This window comes from Macaca thibetana, chromosome 8 (genome assembly GCF_024542745.1).
Source record: "Macaca thibetana thibetana isolate TM-01 chromosome 8, ASM2454274v1, whole genome shotgun sequence".
Lineage (NCBI taxonomy): Eukaryota > Metazoa > Chordata > Mammalia > Primates > Cercopithecidae > Macaca > Macaca thibetana.
In genome coordinates, this window is record NC_065585.1 from 1,419,638 (window position 1) to 1,442,413 (window position 22,776).

The following is a 22,776-nucleotide window of genomic DNA, read 5'->3' on the forward strand; positions in this document are numbered from 1 at the left end:
TTGGGTGACAGTGCCCTGGAGGTCAGAGGGTGCACTCACCAGCAGTGGCTCTCGGCTTGGGCCCAGGGTGGAGCGTCTGCCACTTCCCAGCTGCAGCTTTGGGTCCCCCCTTCTTACTGTGCATTCTCCTGGGGGATGGGTAGGGAAGGACCAGGGAGGGGGTGCTCAGAGTGGCAGAGGGCAGGGACAGCGGCAGTGGGGAACAGGGCACACCACGGGGGCCTGAGTGGATAACAGCAGGAACATGGGCTTCCCCCAAGGCTTCCCAGCTGGTGTCCTGTCTGCCTGCCCGCCCCAGGTGTGTGCCCAGAAGCTTGAGCCGGGATGCCTGGCAAGAGCACTTGGCCACATCCCATCCCCCCGGCTGTGGCTTGCCTGCCCCTCCACCCCAGGCTCAGCTCATCCTGCCAGGCCCAGGATCTGGAGTCCAGCACTCTTCTCACTGCCCCAAGGTGCTGGGTTGCCAGTGGGACGGTCTTTGTTCTCACCATAAGCATGAGCACGGCCCTCTCTGCTGAAGCCTCCATGCCTCTCCACTGCCCTGGGAACCCAGCCCACCCGTGAGCCTGCTCCCCAGCCCACCCAAGGCACTCACCCCTCCACGCCCTCAGACCCTATGTGGTCCCGGCCTTGGCAGATGGTGTTGTCAGGTCCTGGAGTAATACCCCTCTCCCTAGTCCACACAGCTGACCCCCAAGTTCATTTCCCTGGGAGGCTCCTCCTGCCTGCTTTGGCCTGTCGGGGTCCTCCCTGGTGCCCCATGCCCCTCACCCGCTACAGCACAGTTGCCTGGGCACTGGTCTGACCCCCCACCCATGTTTCCAGCATACTGGTACCAGTGGGGTGTCACTGAGTGTCTGGGGAAAGAACAAATGAAACTGGGAATGACCCTGAAAACAGAAAATAGGATCACATGGCAAGAGGGACAAAGAGAAAGGTGACTGATACCATCAGAAAGCGTTCAGGCAGGGCCAGTCCTTGGGGTGGGAGTGGCAGGGGTGAAGGGTGGTGGTTTGGACAGGTAATCCAGTGCAGGGCAGGGCCTAAGTGGGGAGAGAGGCCCTAAGTGAGGGCCTGAGGGGGATTTGGGGGTACTGGAGCACCCAGGGGCAGCTCGGGGTAGTGTGTGGGGGTTGCTGTGTTCATGCGGGGGCGTCTGGTATGTGAGGCTTGGTGTGCACACTGGGTCCCTTGTCCGTGTTGGGGCTTGGTTTTCGCGGGGTCCCCGAGTGTACACCCAGGGTTCTATATGTGTGAGGGAGGTCCCCTGGTCTCTCAGAGTCAGTGTGAATATGGCATCTCTGTTTGTGTGTGGGATCGGTGTCTGAGGGATCTCATATGCAGGTGGGGTTCCCTACGTGTGCGGACGTCAGCGTGTTTGTGGGTGACTGAAGTGGACAGGACTGGGTGTGCTTGTTGGGTTCTGTCTTCCTGAGGAGTCTCCTGTGCTTGGGGGGTTGGTGCACACGAGGGACAGGTCATTCGGGGTCCGCATGTGCATTGGGGGTCACTGCAGCAGAGTCCCCTACAAGTGTGGGCATCGATGTGAAGGGATGAGGGAGAAAGATGGGGAACCCCAGGTACTTGTGGGCATCAGTGTGTGTGTGTGGTGGGGGTCGGGGCCTGGGGGTCCTCTGTTGGGCGGGATCCCCTCTACGTGTGGGACGCTGGTGCGGTGGGAGACCGGTGTGTGGTGAATGGATCCCCTGTGCTTTCGGGGCTCCCAGACCCGGCCCCGCCCGGGGCTCGACGCCGCCCCAGCGCCCTCACCTGCCGCACCTGCCTTCACCAACTCGGCGAGGAGGTCAGAGCTCCGCCCCTTGCGTCGGGCTGGCTCGTTTCCTAGCGACTGAGCCGGAACTTCCGAGTCACCCCAACTTCCGGGGCGAGGGTCAGGGGTCAGGCTAGGAACTTTGAGCCTGGGGTCAACAGTTGGGCTCCTGGGGGTCGAGGCCTTTGAAGTGGGGGCCTCACGGTCTCCGGTGGCGCTGGGCCGGGGTTTCTGGGCACGTGGCCGCAGGGCACGGGCGGGTCGGGGCGGAGGGTCGGGGCGCGGGCCGGGGGCGCGGTCCGGGGCGGGCGGCGGGGCCGCGGCGGGCGCGGGGCGCAGGAATGCGGGCGCGCCGCGGGTGGGGCCGCTCCGCCCCCAGGTGCTGCCCGGGCAGGCAGGAGGCAGGAGCGACGGGCGGGGCGGGGGCGGGCGCGTGAATCAGGCCGGGCGGGCCGCGGCAGGGAGTGGCTGCCGGACCGACCGGACCGCGAGGCCGCTGGGCGGCGGTCGGCTCCTGCTGCCCCTGTGCCGAGACCTCGCGCACCTGGCCAGGTAGGGCCCCCCTCCCCCGGCCCGGGCGGGGCGAGGCGGGGGCGGGCGCCCCTCGGTGCGGTCCCACCTGGGCTACCCTCGCGCCCGCACCTGGGCCGGGGCCGCGCGACCCAGAGAGGGGCGGTGGGAGTGGAGCGCGGCCGCGTGCGCGGGGCCGGGGCGGCGGGTCAGCTCGGACAGGGGGCGCCGCTCTGCGGATATGGACGCGAGCGCCCTCGCACGACGGCAGCCCGAGAAGAGCCGAGTGGGAAGCGGCCCGGGATCTGGGTCGAGCCTGCCTGGCCGTCCCGACTCGCTGCTGCCCTCGCGGCCTAGCTGGAATCTGGGTGCTGGGCACGGCCTGGACCCTTCCCTGGGGACGCCCGCCCGGGCCACCGTGGACTGGGGTGGCCAGGGTGCGGCCTGGATCCCCGCCTGGCAAGCAGGGCGAGTGACGGGAGGGCTGCCCGTAGCGCCCATGTTCCAGGGCTGGGGTGGGTGGATGGGGCACCCAGCCGCCGCAGCCGCGAGCTCGCAGGGTGCACTGACCCCGTTGGGGGCTGGGGTGCCCACCCCGCAAGCTATCACTGAGCGACTTCCGGTCTGTGAGCCCTGTCCTCCGCACCCCACCTTTCCGCCTCCTAGAGCCTCCGCGCCCTCCTGGGCCCATCGGAACTTGGCACAGGCTCACCCCACTTTGTGTAGGAACTCCGGATCCTTCCATGGGGTCCTCCTTCCAGATACTCAGGAACCCCACTTCCTGCCAGGGTGGAGAGGATGGGGTCCTTGAAGGCCAGCTGAGGGCCCTGACTTCGAGTCAGAGGTCAGGGGTCAGCAGCAGAAGAGTGGATTCGTGCTGAGTCATTGGCCATGGGTGGGTTCCGTGCCCTCCCTCCCTTGGGCAGGCGTTTGGTAGGCAAATGTGTGGGCATGCAGGCCACTGGGGTGCTCCATCTCAGGCTTGGGAGTGTCTGCGGCCCCGTCCATAGCCCAGCAGACACGTACCCATGAAAGGACACGATGTGAGGAATGAAGCCATTGGAGGTCTGGGCATCACCCTGTGATGATGAGGGGTGTCTGCTGGGAGGGCTCCTGGCAACGGGGGATTCCACAGTCCAGATGATCCCTGCCCCCATTACACACAGCCTGGAGCCTGGATGCTGTGTGGATATCCCTCCCCTGTGAAATCCTAAGGGACAGTGGGGGTCCTTTCTAGAGTGTCCCCTAGCGTCGGGAAGTGCCCTCAAACAAGGTTAGCAGGGTTGTTCCCCCTGCCCTGTATGGTCAGACACCGCCCCTACAGCCAGGCTGGCAGTGGTGAGTGGGCGCCCCGGCCCAGCCAGACAGGCCTACACCTCACCCCCATGTGGTTGGCCTCGATCTGCCCTAACGAGCCCCATATGTCAACCATGAGGACAATGCCCCAACAAAGAAATGTTGGGACAGCTTCTCCCAAGCCAGTTGGCATCTGGGGCTGTTGAGTGGCACCAGGTATTTCCCATGTCCCAACTCCATGTCACCCCCGGGGGTACCAGGCAGGACGGCGGCCTCCTGACCCCAACATTCTCAGCCTAGTGGCTCCGGTTAGCACCCGTGCAGTCCAGCTGGCCAGCGCCCATCCTGTCAGCGCCCCAGGGCACACTCCTCTGTCTGGGCTGAACCACCTTCCCAGCCAGGGCCAACATTCGGGAACCTGTGTGCTAGGCGGGGATAGGTGTCCTGCCTCCCTCCCCAACCCGAGGAGCAGTGGGATGGGCTGAGCGGTCCCTAGGGCTCTCCTTCCAGGGAGAGGTACCCAGGTAGCTCGGTGACCCCATGTGCGTGGGCCCTGGGTGCGCCCCATCTGACCTTTCTGGAGAGGCCAGGCACCCTGCAGGGACCCTTTGGAGAACAGATTGGGCTGTGGGGCAGCCAAGTATGGATGATGGTGGGGAGCCCAGGACCTGGAAAGGTCCCTGCTGCCCTGGACGAGGGGCTGGTGGCAACAGGACTCTGAGCAAGTGGAGAGCCAGATCTGGGTGATGTGGAGTGCAGGCCCTGCAGGGCCCTGTGGGCACCAAGGGGTTGTGGTCCAGGGAGGTTTTATCTGAGAAGGACAGTGACAAGAAAGGTCAAGGGAAGGAGGGGGGCTGGTAGACAGAGACAGAGTCTAGGGGTCAGTGTTGCAGGGCTGGGCAGTCATAGAATGGGCTGTGGGAACCCAATTGTGAAACCCTGGGGATGGGGAGGAGGTGTCGCCCGGGGCTATGCGTAGGGCTTAGGGTTGCCATTCCAGGAGGAGGGTGGTCACAGCCCTGTTTGCTGCGCTCACCTTGGCTAGGCACGGTGTCTTGTGGACCCTCAGCTGTGTTGTGCAGTAGAGGTAGGCCAGAGAGGTGCAGTGACCTACCCACGGTTTCCCAGGCAGTCAGGGACAGACACATGCCAGCATGGGTGGCACCAGCTTGTCCAGTAGGCACAGTGCCAGGGGCCTGTGAATGTCTTAAGAAAAAAGTGAATACTATAATGATGAATACAGCCTGGATTATGTTTGTCTTTAAGCCAACAGTCATAAAATGTTTTGGGGGGCGGTTGGTTTTATTTTCATTTTTTGTAGCGACGCAGTCTCACTCTATCACCCAGGCAGGAGTGCAGTGTCACAATCATAACTCATAGCAGCCTCCAACTCCTGGGCTCAAACAATCCTTGTCTCAGCTTCCCAAGTGGCTGGGACTGCATGCGCACGCCACCATGCCTGCCTGATGTTTAAAATTTTTTTGTAGAGATGGGGTCTTGCTGTGTTGCTCAGGCTGGTTTCAAACTCTTGGCTTCAAGCGGTTATCCTGCCTCAGCCTCCCAGAGGAAGGAGAGACAAGGCTGGGATACCTGTGCCCCACCCTCTACCAGTATCCCCTCAGCTTGGGGTGTCCCTCAGTCTGGGTTGCCCTCTGTGAGCCTGGCTCAGCTGGTGTCCTGGAAGGCCTCCTGGGCATGGGCTAAACTTCAGCCTACCCAAGTCACTGACAGCCCCTTCCACAGTGTGTCCATTCTAGAGGGTAGGAGTGGTCCCAGTGCCCCCACCCCTAGTCATGTGTCTCCCTGCCCCTCCAGACCCCTGGCCCCAACATGGCCCGTCGCTCCCAGAGCTCCTCGCAGGGGGACAACCCGCTGGCACCCGGGTACCTGCCGCCTCACTACAAAGAGTACTACCGCCTGGCGGTGGATGCACTGGCCGAGGGTGGCTCGGAGGCCTACAGCCGCTTCCTGGCGACTGAGGGGGCACCAGACTTCCTGTGCCCTGAAGAGCTGGAACATGTGAGCCGACACCTTCGGCCTCCACAGTATGTTACCCGAGAGCCACCCGAAGGCAGCCTTCTCGACGTGGACATGGATGGCTCCTCAGGTACATACTGGCCAGTGAACTCAGACCAGGCAGTGCCTGAGCTTGACCTGGGCTGGCCTCTGACCTTCGGCTTCCAGGGCACCGAGGTGACCACCTTGGTGCAGCCACCGCCCCCCGACAGCCCCAGCATCAAGGATGAGGCCCGCAGGATGATCCGTTCCGCCCAGCAGGTGCGCCATCTTGGGCTCAAGGGTAGTGGGGAGGGGCCAGGGCTAGAGGCACCAGGGTGGAGGAGACGCATGAGCACCATCAGCTTGGGTGAACCCTGAGCTCCAGCTGGAGCGGGGGTTCCTGGCAACAATCTTCAGGGCCGCCAGGTCTCGATCATCAGGGGCTACAGGCTCTGCACGGGTCTGCTTGCCCATGGTCATGGCCAGTGCCCAGAAATTCAGGGGCTCTGAGATGGGTGGGCACCGCCCCAGCCTGGGTTGATTGTTCAGATAATTACCTCTCATCCTGCCCGGTGGCCCTTGGCCAGCTGAGGGCTTCTAACCCTCACCAAACAGCTAGCAGACGGTGCAGGGTGCATCAGGTCCAGACGCTAAAGGCCCATGACTTTCTCCCCTGCCCATGGCAGCAACCCTGTCCCAGGGCAGAACTGGAGCCTGGGACTCAGCCCTGACAGCTGTCCTGGAGTGGGGGCAGCTCAGCCGTCTGTAGGGTGGAGGGGATTTTGAGGTGCCCTTGCCATGCCCCCAGCGGGGCCCCATACCCCAACCTGGCCCACCCTCGTCCAGGGTTCTCTGCCCTGCACCTGCCTCGGCTCCCTCCTCATGGCCAGCCACTCCACACCTCTTCTCCTTCTGGTCCTGTGGTCCCTTCCTCCTACCCATCTTCCAGACGCGGCCCCACTCCCAGGGATGGACTAGCTTGTTTCACAGTGGTTGTGGGTGATCCAGACGCCTCCTGGGCGTGGTGGGGAGGCTGGACAATAGTGTGGGGACAGCAGGGGCCTCTCCTCTCTGTCCTGACCCGCCCCTGCAGGTGGTGGCCGTGGTGATGGACATGTTCACTGATGTGGACCTGCTCAGCGAAGTGCTGGAGGCCGCCGCCCGTCGGGTCCCAGTCTACATCCTGCTGGATGAGATGAACGCGCAGCACTTCCTGGACATGGCCGACAAGTGCCGTGTCAACCTGCACCACGTGGATGTGAGTTCCCGGGAGTGGGAGATTGGGGAGGACCCGCGGCAGAGATCTGACTCCCCTCCCTCCCCAGTTCCTGCGGGTACGGACTGTGGCGGGCCCCACCTACTACTGCCGCACTGGGAAGTCCTTCAAGGGCCACGTCAAGGAGAAGTTCCTGCTGGTGGACTGTGCCGTGGTGATGAGTGGGAGCTACAGGTGCGCCCGCGAGCTTCCCTCACCCCCTTCTCTGGGGCCGCCTCCTGTAGCCCCAGCACCCCCTTTCCACACCAGGGCCCTCCTTGCCAGGAGCCCTTGTCCTGTATCCCTGCGTCCTCCCCGCCCCACCCGATGCCCACGGGGCTGCAGTGCCCTCGCTCCAGCTCAGTTTGACTCTGGCCCTGACCCCCTACAGCTTCATGTGGTCCTTTGAGAAGATCCACCGCAGCCTGGCACACGTGTTCCAAGGAGAGCTGGTCTCCAGCTTCGATGAGGAGTTCCGCATCCTCTTCGCGCAGTCCGAGCCGCTTGTGCCCTCGGCCGCGGCCCTGGCCCGCATGGATGCCTATGCCCTGGCTCCGTATGCCGGGGCCGGGCCCCTTGTGGGCGTCCCTGGGGTCGGGGCGCCAACCCCTTTCTCCTTCCCGAAACGAGCGCACCTCCTGTTCCCGCCACCCCGGGAAGAGGGCCTGGGCTTCCCCTCCTTCCTCGACCCGGACCGCCACTTCCTGTCGGCCTTCCGCCGGGAGGAGCCTCCGCGGATGCCGGGGGGCGCGCTGGAGCCGCACGCGGGCCTGCGGCCGCTCTCGCGGCGCCTGGAGGCCGAGGCCGGGCCGGCTGGGGAGCTCGCGGGCGCGCGGGGCTTCTTCCAGGCGCGGCACCTGGAGATGGACGCCTTCAAGCGGCACAGCTTCGCGACCGAGGGCGCAGGCGCCGTGGAGAACTTCGCGGCCGCGCGGCAGGTGTCGCGGCAGACGTTCCTCAGCCACGGCGACGACTTCCGCTTCCAGACCAGCCACTTCCACCGCGACCAGCTCTACCAGCAGCAGTACCAGTGGGACCCGCAGCTCGCGCCGGCGCGCCCGCAGGGCCTGTTCGAGAAGCTTCGCGGGGGCCGCGCGGGTTTCGCGGACCCGGATGACTTCACGTTGGGCGCCGGGCCCCGCTTCCCGGAGCTCGGACCCGACGGGCACCAGCGCCTGGACTACGTGCCGTCCAGCGCGTCCCGCGAGGTGCGCCACGGCTCGGACCCCGCCTTCGGGCCCGGACCCCGCGGCCTGGAGCCCAGCGGGGCCCCGCGCCCCAACCTGACCCAGCGCTTCCCATGCCAGGCCGCGGCGAGGCCCGGCCCAGACTCCACTCCCCAGGCGGAGCCGGAGCGCAGGGGCGGGCCCGAGGGGCGGGCCGGGCTGCGGCGCTGGCGCCTGGCCTCCTACTTGAGCGGATGCCATGGCGAGGATGGGGGCGACGACGGCCTGCCGGCGCCCATGGAAGCGGAGGCTTACGAAGACGACGTGTTGCCTCCCGGGGGCCGGGCAGCTGCCGGCGACCTGCTCCCCTCGGCCTTCCGCGTCCCTGCAGCCTTCCCCACGAAGGTCCCGGTGCCAGGCTCGGGCAGCGGCGGCGGCAACGGCCCAGAGCGCGAGGGCCCGGAGGAGCCCGGCCTGGCCAAGCAGGACTCGTTCCGCTCGCGCCTGAACCCCCTGGTCCAGCGCAGCTCCAGGCTGCGCTCCTCGCTCATCTTCAGCACGTCACAGGCTGAGGGTACGGCCGGGACTGCGGCGGCCACAGAGAAGGTGCAGCTGCTGCACAAGGAGCAGACGGTCAGCGAGACGCTGGGGCCCGGCGGAGAGGCCGTGCGCTCCGCGGCTTCCACCAAGGTGGCGGAGCTGCTGGAGAAGTACAAAGGCCCAGCCCGTGATTCCGGCGGCGGCGTGGGCGCCATCACCGTTGCCAACCACAGCAAGACCGTCGTGTCCCAGGCATGGCGGGAAGAGGTGGCGGCCCCAGGTGGCGTGGGTGGCGAGCGCCGCAGCCTCGAGAGCTGCCTCCTGGACCTGCGCGACTCTTTTGCGCAGCAACTGCACCAGGAGGCGGAGCGGCAGCCGGGAGCCGCCTCGCTCACCGCGGCGCAGCTGCTCGACACGCTGGGCCGGAGCGGCTCCGACCGCCTGCCCTCCCGCTTCCTCTCTGCCCAGGGCCGCGCAACCTCCCCGGAAGGGCTGGACAGCCCTCTGCCCTTGGAAGGGCCCGGGGCGCACCAAGTGCTCCATAATGAGCCAAAAGGGAGCCCCACCTCGGCTTACCCTGAGCGGAAGGGGAGCCCCACGCCCGGGTTTTCCACTCGAAGAGGAAGTCCAACTACAGGATTTATTGAGCAGAAAGGGAGCCCCACCTCAGCCTACCCCGAGCGCAGGAGCAGTCCGGTGCCACCCGTACCGGAGCGCAGGGGCAGTCCGGTGCCCCCCGTGCCAGAGCGCAGGGGGAGTCCGGTGCCTCCCGTGCCGGAGCGCAGGGGCAGCCTCACTCTTACCTTCTCCGGGGAGTCCCCGAAGGCCGGGCCCGTGGAGGAGGGGCCGAGCGGCCCCATGGAAGTCCTGCGCAAAGGCTCCCTGCGCCTTAGGCAGCTGCTGAGCCCCAAGGGCGAGCGGCGCATGGAGGATGAGAGTGGCTTCCCAGTGCCGCAGGAGAACGGGCAACCTGAGAGCCCGCGGCGGCCGTCACTGGGCCGGGGTGACAGCACAGAGGCTGCCACAGGAGATGAGCGGGGCCCGCGGGCGCGCCTGACTTCAGCCACGGCCAATGCCTTGTACAGCAGCAACCTTCGAGATGACACGAAGGCCATTCTGGAGCAGATCAGCGCCCACGGCCAGAAGCACCGTGCAGTCCCTGCCCCGGGCCCGGGCCCGGCCCACAGCAGCCCCGAGCTAGGCCGTCCACCGGCTGCTGGCGGCCTGGCCCCGGATATGTCCGACAAGGACAAGTGTTCAGCCATTTTCCGCTCGGACAGCCTGGGGACCCAGGGCCGGCTGAGCCGCACGCTGCCAGCCAGCGCGGAGGAGCGTGATCGGCTGCTGCGCCGCATGGAGAGCATGCGCAAGGAGAAGCGCGTGTACAGCCGCTTTGAGGTCTTCTGCAAGAAAGAGGAGGCCAGCGGCCCTGGGGCAGGGGAAGGCCCCGCGGAGGAGGGCACCAGGGACAGCAAGGTGGGCAAGTTCGTGCCCAAGATCCTGGGCACGTTCAAAGGCAAGAAGTGAGTCTCCTGACATCGCTGCCACGGTCACCCAGAGCCCCCACGGAACAGAGAGCCCTGCGCATGGGTTTGAGCAGAGGCTGTCAGGCCACGGCCACTTGGGACTTGGCTGAGTGCGCCAGACCTCAGCTCCACTGAAGGCTCACCTGGCAGCTGCTGTCTCTGCCCCGGCCTCCACAACGCTGGGGCTCCAGCCCCTTGCCACCAGTGCCTTTCTCCCCTCAGCACCTTCTCTCTCCAGCACCTTCTCTGCACCGTCAGCCTTGCGTGGCGCAGCATCTGCTCCGCCATCTCTTTGTGCCTCAGTCCCGCCCCACCTTTTTTTTTTTTTTTTTTGAGACCCAGGGCTGGAATGCAGTTGAGTGGTCTCGGCTCACTGCAACCTCTGCCTCCTGGGTTCCTGCGATTCTCCTGCCTCAGCCTCCTGAGTAGCTGGGATTACAGGTGCCTGCCACCATGCCCAGGTAATTTTTGTATTTTTAGTAGAGACAGGGTTTCACTATGTTGGCCAGGCTGGTCTCCAGCTCCTGGCCTCAAATGATCCGCCCGCCTCAGCCTCCCAAAGTGGGGGGATTACAGGCATGAGCCGCACACCCTTCTAAGTCTCTATCCTCTTGCAAGGGCCTCACCTCTGTGCCTCAATTCCCCATTCTCTGGGCCCTTTTCCTCCTCAGGGCCTCCTGTTCTCAGGGCCTCTCCCCTCCCTCCCTCCCTCCCTCCCTCCCTCCTCCCTCTCTCAGGGTCTTCTCCCTTCCTCCCCGCCCCCACCCCTGCCCAGGGTCTCCCCCGTCCTCAGGGCTTCACTTCCTTTTCTACTTGGATTCTCTGGCTCGTTGCCTCCCAGCATCTTTCTTGGAGGCCCGTCCTCTTGCTGTGGGGGAAGACTGGGCTGGCTGTGGGCAGTTTGCAAGGTGGGGGGGGGCGTGAAGCTGGACCAGAAGATGCCCCTTGGAGTGGCAAGGAAGCTGGACAAGGCAGGCCACTGGGAAGGGGGTGCAGGGAAGCCCAAAGGTCCGCCTTGGCCAGGTCTGCCGTCTCCTCCAGCAAGGCTCTAGCCAGCACTGGGTGAGAGTGGGAGGGGCACTGGGCTTTGCAGCACAATAAAACATGGTCTGGACAACCTGTAGCCCTGGCCTCATGAGCACCCCCTGCACAGGCCCAGCCCAAGCCAGGTGCCAGAAGGGCCGGATTTGGGGGGACTTATCCTTGACAGGTATGGGACCAGGTGAGGGCAGGGGACAAGGTGCAGCCCAGGCCAAGCCCAGCTGTTTAGACATAGGTCCTGGGCACCCCTGTAGGTGGGAGTGGTCCTTGCCCTCCTAGTGTCCAGCAGACAACCCCCTCCAACCCCATTCTCAGGTCCTTTCCTCTTTGTCACCAACACTAAGAATCTGTCTAGAGTTCCTGGGTTATCTTGTATCTCTTTTCACCCCCAGAGAAGAATTGCAGTTGACTCAGAATGACACTTTGGCACCACATGTGTAGAACATCCCCCACTGTTAGATGCTAGCCTTGTGAAATTCATGTTTCTGTATTCTCTTTCTTTTCAAAAAATAATCTTTTTAGTGTAATAAATCCTAAGAGGGAACTGATTTAAGAAACAAGGCCACCAAACAAAGGCAGCAGTTCTGACTCCAGCAGCTGGGAGAGAAAGGGAAGTGACCCCACTCTCACTGCTGAACAGCCCACTAGTGACCAAAGCCACCACCCACGTAGGGATGACAGCAGGGACTTCTGGCCAGGGGGCAAAGGTGCCTGGAAGTGGGATGCACCTGAGTGTCTCTTGGCCATGATGTTCTTGTGGGCACATCTGTGTGTGTGCTGCCTGGGGTGTCGCTGAGCGGACAGGCTCTCCAGCTGGAGCCCATGGAGAGGCCAGAGGCTGGCGGCCCTGCCTGGGCCTTTGGAGCCTCCTGCCTGCACCCTCCACATCCTCTAAACCATGATGCAGCACATTTCGGTGTTAATAAAACAACACACAAAATATTCTAGCACGTTCCCCAGTGTGTATAATCTCCCAGTTATTTCCTGCAGCCTTTAACCATGTGGCCTCCTGGATTTCCCCTGTGGACCCACCACCCAGCCCTGTGGGGGGCACTAAAGACCCCCCAGCTCCACTTCCAAGGCCCACCTTGGCTCCTCCGACTTCACGCTGCTCTCCTGTTCCTGTCCCCGATGCCCCCTGTGCAGGCACACTCCTGAGTGCCCACCTGCGATTCCCCATTCAGCAGCCCTACCACACACTGCCCAGCCTGAGGCCAAGCCTCCAGCCCTGCAGCCCCCTGGCCTCTCTGCAGCGTCCTCTCCCACAGCTTCTTGGTCCTGCTTGTTCAGCACCCTAGGCCTTCAGCACCCAAGCAGCCCCCTTGGGAAACAAACCCCTGGGCTGGGTCTCTGACTGGCTCACCACTTCCTCGGGCCCTCCAGCTCCCTCCTCCGCCGCCTCCAACCTTCTCCCAAGCCCAGCCTCCCTGAGTCTCTTGCAGGTGCCTGGCCTAGCACCAGGGCAGCGCTAGCTCCCACCCTCTGCTCAGCTTCCCCACCCACATCTTGTCCTTCCCCACCCTCCCGCATGGTGGCAATGGCTTCCACAACCCAGAGGCGTCCCTGCTCCTGGCAGCCCAACCCCCGACCACAGCACAGGCTGCGCCCTTCTGACTGTGAGCTCCTCCAGCGTGTGAGCTTCCCAGACTGTGAGTCTGGCAGCCCAACCACCCCCGACAGCACAGGCTGCGCCCTTTAGACTGTGAGCTCCTCCCAGCCTGCGAACTTTCCAGCTGCCTCCCTGTGTTCCAGCCCCAACCCAGGGGCAGGTGCAGCTGAGGACACCTGGCACCCTAGGACACAGCTTTGTGCCCACAGGGCCCCTTTGATCTCTGCAGCCCTGCACAGCCCTGGCCTGAACTCATACCAGGGCCTTTGCCTGGGGATGACAAGAGGAGGTAACCCTGACCTCACGAGATGTCTGTCTCCCACCCTCACCTACAGAGACCTGAAGACAGATCAGGCGCAGTGGCTGTACTGGGGGAGCGCAGGCTGCAATCCCTGACAGCAGGGGAGGGGCGAGGCTGCCCCCTTCTTTCTCCCCTTCTCTCCTCTGGCTCAGAGTCACAAACATGGCTATGAGGTCACCCTAGGTCCCTACCCCACAGGACCACCCTGAGGGGCAGCCTGGACCCTGAAGCCACAGCAGGTAGGAAAATGATGGACCAAGGACAGGAAGCTGCCCCAGGCAAACCTAGAGGGAAAAGCCCAGTGCTGGATGTGGAGTGGGCAGGGCCTCTAGTGGGGCGGGTGGCACTGAGTTCTGGGGTGGAGGTTTCAGGACAGGGGCGGTGGGGTCCTCAGAGGAGTGGAGGCTCCAGGAAAGGGGTCGGGCCCCCAGCTAAAGGATGCTGTGACCTCAGAGGGGAGGGGAGGAACGATGGCTGCTCAGATTGGGGGCAGACATGACTTTATTGGAGGAAGTCACTGGGGCTGGGGCAGGGCCCTCATCTGCTCCCCCGAGGAGACCCAGGCGAGCTCCCTGGAACTTCAACGTGGCCTGGCAAAGCAGGGAGGGCTAAGGGGTGCAGGATACCGGGGAGGGGTCTGGGGAAGGGGCCGGGGCAGGAACGGGGCCAGGTGAAGGGAGTAGGGCAGCTCATACACGGTGCCTCTCCAGCGGGGGCAGGTGGCCCAGTGCCGAGTGGCAGACAGTCCCATAGGCTTGGGAGTAGCCTCCAAGCAGAGCCCTGGCGGCCCCCTGGGCACCCTGCAAGGCAGAGGTGCTGAACATCCTCCGGCCGGGCCGGGCCTCCAGAGGACGCCGGGGAGGGACCTGTGTATAGTTGAGGGTCACATGAAGAGGGTGTCAGAGGGAGTGCAGTGGAGGGGAGGCCTTGAGGTCCTCGAGAGATTTGAACTGGACATTGGAGGGGCAATGGGAAGGATGGGGAAGGGAGGGAAAAGGAGGGGAAGAGGAGGATGAGGGGACGGGGGCAGACTGGGCCGGGCTCACCTGCTGTGTGCTGGCCACCCTCACCCTACCACCCCGGTTCCAGTCACCCCGGATCAGAGCCTGGTTGGCCACCTGAGCTGCAGCCTGTGAGGTCAGGGAAGGCGCAGCTCCCCTCCGGCCTGGCTTCTCCTGGGGAGGGCCATGTCACAGGGTCACAGAAAGGTGCAGAGGAAGGGTCCCTCTTGTGCCCACCCCACCATGACTTACCAGCAAGAATGTCAAGGGGGGCTCTTCCTTCGCCCCGGGGGGCCTTTCCCCGCTCCCTAGGAGTGCAGGCTGGAGCCTGGGAGCGGAGTTCTGCCTGGGGGTGTTCTTGGCTGCACGGGGAAACTCTGTGGAGTCAGAAAGTCAACCCCCGAGTCAGGAACCCGACGCTGCGCACAGTTGGCAGCCACAGGCAGAAGGGGCCCGGGCCATGCTCTGTGTGGGTAGTGTGGGTAGCCAGCAAAGATCACACACCGTGCTCGGGGGGGTCATGGCTCGGGCTACTCTGAGGCCTGGGTCTGGGGCCCTGCACAGGTGTCCCAGAAGGCAGCTGCGGGTCAGCTCTGGGTTTGTGCAGGTGTGCCTGGGACGGGGAGACACCCTCCAGGCCCTTCTCTCTTGAGGTGCCGTTGCTGCCTTTGCACTCCAGGATCATCTGCAAGAGGAGAAGGGTGCTCAGAGGGCACAGCCTGGGCATGGGTGTTTGGGGGTCTCTAACGTCGGAGGCAGCCTCCAGGGTGCAGTAGACAGGGGATGATGGGGGTCGCGAGCTGGAGCACCTGATAGACGCGGCTGCGGTACTCAGGCGCAGAGAGCTGGACCCCTTCGCGTGCCCGGAGCTGCACATGTACCTTTCGTGCCCACTCATCACTGGGGCAGTGGAACCTGCAGGGAGCCAGAGAGGTGAGGCCTGGGCTGTGGCCAAGGGAGCCCCTCAAGCTGTCATTGCAGGGTCCGTGCTGCGGGGGCTCTCCCTCGTGGGCTGGCTCTCTCCTGCCCCCACCTCTGTCCCCCGCACTTAGGGGACTCTCTCCCACTCCCACCTCTGCACGTAGGGGTGCTGCAGTGCCTGGGTGGCGCTTAACCGCTTGTCTGGGGTGAACACCAGGAGTCGCCTAAGGAGGTCCAAGGCCTCTGGGGAAGTGTCTGGCGGTAGGAGGGCGTCCAGCGTCTGTCGTGGCCTGTGGGCTGCCGTGTGTCGTATCCAGGGCCCGACCCAAGGGCCCCTCCTCAGATCCACATTCATGGGTGGGGCTCAGCTTTGAAACTGGGGTCCTCCCTGCTGTCCTGTCTAGGTAGGTGACCCTGTGCCTGACCTGCACAGTGGAGAGACCCCTGCAGCCCCCTGGTGCCCTCCTCTGCACGCCTAGCACAGCTCCTCCGGGCCATCCTCTAGGACCACCACCAGGGGCTCCTGCTTTCAGAGTGGCCAACAGTTGTTGGGTTGGGGACTGCCATCATGAAAGCAGGTGGAATCTGAACTGGTACAAATTGGACCCAGTAACCTTGCAGGAAGGTGGCCCTGCTCCCTTGAGACAGGCCACCCTCTCACCCTCACCGAAGTGCCCCCACTCACCGGGACCCCAGGCGGTGCAGCACAGAGGCTCGGCAGCCTGAGCCAAGAGCCAGGAGGTCTGGGGCAGCAGAAGGTGGTGTGACCCAGGCAGGCCTGGTAGACTGGGGCGGCTCAGGGTATCTGGGGCCAGCCGTCTCTTCCAGCCCCAGGGAGCACAGCCTCTCTACAGGGTTTCTGCTGTCTGGCAGGGCTCAAACACCCCATCGCCAGGGTGTGCCACCCAGCCTGTGCACGGGAGCACCCGCTCACAATCCCTGCTCCACACTCTGGCACCTGGCCCTGGGGCGTGCTCACACAGGTGGACACTGGCGCCCACCTCCACGGATGAGGAGGCTCCACCCGGACAAGCAGATGTACCTGGGAGTGCAGCTCCCTCTTGCCCCCACCCTCAAGAGTGACCCCCATGGCCCCACTACCACTGCCTTCCTCCACCTCTTCCCCTAGCACCTGAATCTCTCCTGCCCAGCTCTCTGGGCGCACCCCAGCTCCCGGCACAGTGACAGTCCCTGCCCCTGCTACCTGAATCCCTCGGGGAACTTGTCCAGCGTGCTGGCCCCTTCATGGTCACTGCTTGGCTCTCATGGTGACTGTGCCAGGTGCTGCCTACCCACATCCCCCCGCCAGCAGCTCTTCCTGGGCCTCCATCACCAGTTGGTCTTCCTGGGGTTCCTGCCTCATCCTCTGGATCCTCCCTGTCCCCGTCCCTCCTCTCAGCACAGTCCTAGCCTGTCAGCTGCTGTCTCCCCACAGCTGTGCTATCTGACCTGCAGCATTCCCGGTGCCCAGCCCCAGCCACCTGGCTCACCCTCCTTGGATGGCGGTGGGATGGTCTCCAGGATCAGCTCCAGCTGGTGGAGGGTGGACGTGCCCGGAAACAGGGGCCTCCCCCGCAGCATCTCCCCCAGGATACAGCCCAGACTCCACATGTCCACCCCAAGGGTGTACCTGGGGCACGAAAGGGTGTAGGCACGGAAAGACCCAGAGGCAGAAGTGGGGGTGGGGTTGCTAGGGGGGTGAATGGGGGACACTTGTGGACCAAGGCAGGGTACGAGTACAGGAGGCCTGGGAGCCCTGGCTGGGCAGGAGGGCAGCAGGGAGGTGGAGGGTGGGTTGGGGGTGTCCGGCTGTTACCGGTGTGAAGACAGCAGCACCTCCGGAGCTCGGTACCAGCGTGTGGCCACGTACTCTGTCAAGGCCTGGTCTTCAGGCCCCTCAGGGAGGTCGTCCAGGGAGCGGGCCAGACCAAAGTCACACAGCTTCACTGTGCAGTTGGCATCCAGGAGCACATTGGACGGCTGCAGAGGGGAGGCAGGCTGAGGCCCTGGGGCTGGGTGGGGCCAGGAGCTGGGCCACGTGGCCTAGCAGGGGGCTGGAGGCGGGGGAGACCACACCTTCTGGTCCCGGTGCACAACGTGCCCCGAGTGGAGGAACCGGGTGGCCTGCAGAAGCTGGTAGAAGATGGAGCGCACGTGGACGTCCTGCAGCAGCCCGCCCTTCCGGATGACTGCGTTCAGGTCAGTGTCTGCGGAGGTGGGGGGGTGGGGGTGTGGGGGGGGCACCTGGCAGGTCTGTCCCATTTTGAACCAGCCCACGGCCTGGCCGCCCCGCTTCTCCATCCTGCGCACTGCCTGTGGGCACAGCAGTGGGGTCTGCAGGAGTTTTCACACTTTATTTCATGTTGCCTTTGTTTCATAAAATAAGGAAAAGGAGAACACAACTGCAAACTGTGGTCGGAGCAGGAGCCTGGGGCAGGTGGGACGAAGGGGGTCGCTGCTGGCTCTGGAGGCTGACACTGGTCAGCTGTCTGTCCCTGAGTCCAGGGTACAGGGTGAGGGAGCAAGCCACTGTGGGCCGGCCGCAGAGGGACACGCAGAGGGCGTAAGGACAGGACAGAGGTGGGGCTGGGGCCCTGGCCGAGGCCTCACTCACCCATAAACTCAAACACCAGGTAAATGTCCCTATCGTTCTCTGCCCGGATCACATCAAGGAGGCTGATGATATTGGGATGGTCCCCAAACTCCTGGGGAGAGAGTTGGAGGTGGCTGGAAGGCCAGGAGGGGCTGTGTTCTGGGGGCCAAGAAGCCGGGTTTCTCTCCTGTCTGGAGAGATCTGTACCTGGGGAAGGGAACTGGGCTGGAGGGCCCAGGCCACTCACCTGGAGGAGCATGATTTCCCGGAATGTTCTCTGAAGAGACAGAAACACAGGTGTGTGGGTGGGCGGAGCAAGAAGGAAGCTCCTGTCCTGAGAGGACCCAAAGGAGCTGATGTCTGTCACCCATTGCCCACCAGACCAGGCGTGGCAAGGGGGCAGTGTTCTGAGACAGGCCAGAACATCTGCTATGACCGGGCTCCAGCTCCCACCGGAGCTTCCAGGCACCAGGGCAAGGGGCTGCCCCTCCCAGCCCCCATCCTCTCCTGCGCTTCTCCCCACACACTCACCTGGGCATCTGTCTTATCCCTAAAAGCATCAAAGATTTTCTTGATGGCCACGACCTCACCAGTCCTTCGGTCCACTGCCTTCCACACAATGCCGTAGGCCTGGGAAGGAGTGCCATCATACAGGGCCAGGCCCTTGCCCCGCCATCCCCTACCCACCCAGATTGTCCCTACAGACATGAGGCTCCTCCTTCCCATCCTGGGTCCCGAGAGGGGATGGAGTGTGGGCTTCTGCAACTGCAGGCTGCCCTAGACTCCGACATCTTCCAGAGGAGGGAGGTAGAGCGGAGGGAGGGTGAGAGCTGGCGAGGCCCCGGAGGAAAAGAGGCCACAGAGGGGAGCGTCTGGGCAGGAAATGAAGCTCGGGGATGCCCTACCATCCCTCCAGCCGCCCAGGCGCTCTCCCTCCCTTTCTCTCACACCCCATCTACCCCCAATCCTCTTGGCCCCACCTTCAGATTCCTCCAGAATCTAGCCGTTGCCGCTGTCTCCTCTGCCCCCATCCTGGTCCCAGCCTCTGACGTCTCTCACTGGGTGGCTATGCTAACCCCTTAACTCATCTCTGTCTGCCACTCCTGTGCTCACCCGTAGTGGGTCCTCAACACAGGAGTGGGCCTTGTAAAGTGACACCAGCAGCTGCTACAGCTCCCAGCGTCAGCAACAGTAAAAACCAAAGTCTGGGAAGTTCCCCAAAGCCCCCACACGACCGGACCCTCACCACTCACCTGTCTCTCTCCGTCTCCTATCCAGTGGCACACACAACCCTGCACTGGGGCTACGCACTTGCTCTCTGCACTGCCTGGAAGGCTCTTCCTCCCCTCCCCATGGCACCCTGGAACACCCCCCACCCGCCCACGCACACACACACAGGCCCACATGCTCACACACGCACACGGATACAGAAGGCTCTGGCCTTCGCTCTGCGCCCACCCCATACCCAGTCAGGCCCTTCTCGGGCCTTGCCCTTGTGCTCTTGAGCCTGGGGTCCGCCCTCCCTCTCAGTGACCCAGGCGCGGGCCCAGCCTCCCCAGAGCGTCCTGTGCCCCCCGGAAGCGGCGACTGTGGGCGCGTGGGGAGCGGGGCGCCAGGATCCCTCCGCCTGAGGCCGCTGGGGGCCCTGAATGTCACCTGCCTCCAGGAGCCAGGTTCTTGGGAGTCGGGATCGTGTTACCCCATGAGGAAACTGAGGCACCAAGGGGCTCCAGATCACCCCTCCCGCCTACGGAGGAGGCAGGACGCCAGTGTGTGACGGAACAGGCCTCCGAGGGGACCGGCCACGCCCCGCAGGTCCTCTCTCCGCAGATCTGCGGTGCCCCTCGGAGGGCGGACGCACCACCAGGCACTCACCCCTTGCCCAAGCTGCCGCCTGAGTAGGTATCTCCGGACGATGCGAGGGTCCACTGCGCTGCACATGGCGGCCAGGACGCCCGCGGGGCCTTACTGTGGAGTCGGTTGCCGTGGGAACCGACGCCGGCCCGGCCCCGCCCCTCGGGGCGCCCCTCCCAACACCCCCTCTTCCCACCCCCCGGCAGGCCCCGGCTCCGCCCCACAGTGGCCCCCCCACCTCCCCCCAGGCCCGGCCCCGCCCCACAGTGGCCCCGCCCCTCTGTGCGCCCCGCCCCTCTGTGCGCTCCGCCCCACAGTGCGCCCCGCCCCTCTGTGCGCCCCGCCAGTCTCCTCGCAGAACCACGCCCAGCTCGGTTGACTAAAGTAGAAATCATAACAATCTGTTGTGAACTCTATAACTTGTAGAAGTAAAATGCATGACACCAATAGCAAAAGTGAAGGGGGATAATGGAAATACACATTTATACTGTTACAGAATAACATATGAGAATCTATATTGTAAGGTTCTTAAGTTACATGTGAAGTATTAATAATATAATATTATTTGGGCAGGGCACGGTGGCTCACGCCTGTAATCCCAAAACTTTGGGAGGCCGAGGCGGGCGGATCACCGGAGGTCAGGAGTTCAAGACCAGCCTGGCCAACGTGGTGAAGCCCCGTCTCCACTCAAAATACAAAAATTAGACGAGTGTGGTGGCGCGCTTGTAATTCCACCTACTCGGGAGGCTAAGGCAGGATAATCGCTTGAATTCGGAAGGCGGAGGTTGCAGTGAGCCCAGATCGAGTCACTGCCCTCCAGCCTGGGTGACAGAAAGAGACTCCGTCACAAAAATAAATACAATACAATACAATACAATAAAGAGATATAGCTGATAAGCCCATTATCTAGATAGAACAGAATATTAAAAACTACGTATAGCCAGGCACAGTAGTTCACGCCTGTAATCTCAGCACCTTGGGAGGCCAAGGAGGGCAGATGGCTTGAACTCAGGAGTTGGAGACCAGCTTCGGCAACATAAAACCTCATTTCTATTTAAAAAAAAAAAAAAAAAAAGGAAAATTAGCTGGGTTTGGTGACATGAGCCTGTTGTCCCAGCTACTTGGGAGGCTGAGGTAGGAGGATCACTTGAGCCGGGAGGCAGAGGTTGCAGTGAGCCCGGATTGCGCCACTGCACTCCGGCCTGGATGACAGTGCCAGACCCTGTCTCAAACAACCACCACAACGAACTACTTGCTCAAAAAGAATTCAGGAAAAGAAGGAAAAGGAACAAAGAATAGATAAGACCAGCAGAAAACAAATAGCAGGACCGGGTGTGGTGGCTCATACCTATAATCCCAGCACTCTGGGAGGCCGAGGCAGGTGGATCATGAGATCAGGAGATCGAAACCATCCTGGCCAACATGGTGAAACCTCATCTCTATTAAAAATACAAAAAAATTAGCTGGGCGTGGTGGGGCATGCCTGTAGTCCCAGCTGTTTGGGAGGCTAAAGTAGGAGAATCACTTGAACTTAGGAGGCGGAGGTTGCAGTGAGCCAAGATCGCCCTACTGAACTCCAGCCTGGCAACAGAACGAGACTCCTTCTCAAAAAAAAAAGGCCGGGTGCAGTGACTCACGCTTGTAATCTCAGCACTTTGGGAGGCCCAGGTAGGTGGATCACAGGAGTTTGAGACTAGCCTGGCCAATATGGTGAAACCTTGTTTCTACTAAAAATAGAAAAATTAGCTGGGCATGGTGGCGTGCGTCCGTAATCCCAGCTACTAGGGAGGCTGAGGCAGGAGAATTGCTTGAACCCAGGAGGCAGAGGTTGCAGTGAGCCGAGATTGCACCACTGCACTCCAGCCTGGGCGACAGAGTGAGACTCCGTCTCAAAGAAAAAAAAAAAAAAAAAAAAAGATGGTTGACTTAAAACTTACCATTTTATTTTTATTATTATTATTTTTAACTAGAAGGTAAACTTTAATGTCGAAAATTCAAACTTGGGGAAGACAGAAAAGATCACACACAAGGCTGTCACTTCACACTTGGAAGGTTGCACGGCGGCCGGACAGAGGTGCTCCTCACTTCCCAGACAGGGAGGCCGGGCAGAGGGGCTCCTCACTTCCCAGTCGGTTGGCGGCCGGGCAGAGGCGCTCCTCACTTCCCAGTAGGTTGGCGGCCGGGCAGAGGGGCTCCTCACTTCCCAGTCGGTTGGCGGCCGGGCAGAGGCGCTCCTCACTTCCCAGTAGGTTGGTGGCCGGGCAGAGGGGCTCCTCACTTCCCAGTCGGTTGGTGGCCGGGCAGAGGCGCTCCTCACTTCCCGGACGGGGCGGTGGCCAGGCAGAGGTGCTGCTCACTTCCCAGTCGGTTGGCGGCCGGGCAGAGGCGCTCCTCACTTCCCAGTCGGTTGGTGGCTGGGCAGAGGCGCTCCTCACTTCCCGGATGGGGCGGTGGCCAGGCAGAGGCGCTCCTCAATTCCCAGCCGGTTGGCAGCTGGGCAGAGGCGCTCTTAATTATTACATCATATATAAATGGTCTAAATACTCCAATAAAAAGGCGGAGATTATATGACCTTATTTTTAAAAAATTTAAATACACAAATATGCCTTCATTATACAAAATTATTATGTTTGTAAAATTATAGGCCAGGCCCGGTGGCTCACGCCTGTAATCTCAGCACTTTGGGAGGCCCAGGCAGGTGGATCACTTGAGGTCAGGAGTTTGAGACCAGCCTCGCCAAATATGCCGAAACCCTGCCTCTACTGAAAATATAAAAACTAGCCAGGCACGGTGGCACATGCCTGTAATCTCAGCTACTTGGGAGGCTGAGGCAGGAGAATCACTTGAACCCGGGAGGTGGACATTGCACTGAGCCAAGATGGCACCACTGCACTCCAACCTGGGCAACAAGAGCAAAACCCCATCTCAAAAAAAAAATTATAAACATAATACATATAATAGTTACATGTTATGCAGTTATACAAGATATGCCCCTTATTATTATCATTATCATTTTTTGAGACAGGGTCTCGCTCTGTCATCCAGGCTGGGGTGCAGTGGTGTGATCTCAGCTCATTGCAACCTCTGCCTCCTGGGCTGAAACGATCCTCCCACTTCAGCCTTTTGAGTAGCTGGTACCACAGGCTCAGGCCACCGTGCTCAGCTAATTTTTAATTTTTTGTAGAGTCCAGGCATGGTGGCTCATGCCTATAATCCCAGCACTTTGAGAGGCTGAGGTGAGTGGATCACTTGAGATCATGAGTTTGAGACCAGCCTGGCCAACATGGCAAAAACCCATCTCTACCAAAAATACAAAAATTAGCCAGGTGTGGTGGTGCGCACCTGTAATTCCAGCTACTTGAGAGGCTGAGGCACGAGAAATTGCTTGAATCCA

The 22,776-nt window shown here is 62.3% G+C and overlaps 5 protein-coding genes across 5 annotated transcripts in view; 3 read left to right on the forward strand and 2 right to left on the reverse strand.

Annotated features, from left to right (window-relative positions):
• Nucleotides 1–2,020, reverse strand: part of IQANK1 (IQ motif and ankyrin repeat containing 1) — a 62,635-nt gene extending 60,615 nt beyond the window's left edge. The window contains exons 1-2 of the mRNA XM_050800998.1: nt 1,771–2,020; nt 40–128 (exon numbers count right to left, since the gene is read on the reverse strand). Coding sequence (XP_050656955.1) covers nt 40–124 — 85 coding nt within the window. The 5' untranslated portion in view covers nt 125–128; nt 1,771–2,020. The remainder of the gene's footprint in view (nt 1–39; nt 129–1,770) is intronic.
• Nucleotides 1–22,776, forward strand: part of PYCR3 (pyrroline-5-carboxylate reductase 3) — a 154,155-nt gene that overhangs the window by 26,889 nt on the left and 104,490 nt on the right. The window lies entirely within an intron of this gene.
• On the forward strand, nt 2,516–3,092 carry LOC126961001 (uncharacterized). Its single transcript, XM_050800993.1, has one exon. It carries the CDS (start codon nt 2,523–2,525, stop codon nt 3,090–3,092), a length of 570 nt encoding a protein of 189 aa, XP_050656950.1. The 5' UTR covers nt 2,516–2,522.
• On the forward strand, nt 2,726–12,042 carry FAM83H (family with sequence similarity 83 member H). Its single transcript, XM_050800835.1, has 5 exons — nt 2,726–3,176; nt 5,393–5,854; nt 6,669–6,833; nt 6,901–7,025; nt 7,222–12,042. The coding sequence occupies exons 2-5, from the start codon at nt 5,408–5,410 to the stop codon at nt 10,061–10,063; spliced, it is 3,579 nt and encodes a 1,192-aa protein (XP_050656792.1). The 5' UTR covers nt 2,726–3,176; nt 5,393–5,407; the 3' UTR covers nt 10,064–12,042.
• Nucleotides 13,497–19,548, reverse strand: MAPK15 (mitogen-activated protein kinase 15). Its single transcript, XM_050800921.1, has 13 exons — nt 19,404–19,548; nt 18,060–18,158; nt 17,776–17,805; nt 17,550–17,640; nt 17,012–17,142; nt 16,752–16,915; nt 16,426–16,565; nt 15,621–15,678; nt 15,088–15,225; nt 14,824–14,929; nt 14,519–14,699; nt 14,267–14,391; nt 13,497–14,188 (listed from the first exon to the last, which is right to left on the reverse strand). Exons 1-13 carry the CDS (start codon nt 19,467–19,469, stop codon nt 13,913–13,915), a joined length of 1,605 nt encoding a protein of 534 aa, XP_050656878.1. The 5' UTR covers nt 19,470–19,548; the 3' UTR covers nt 13,497–13,912.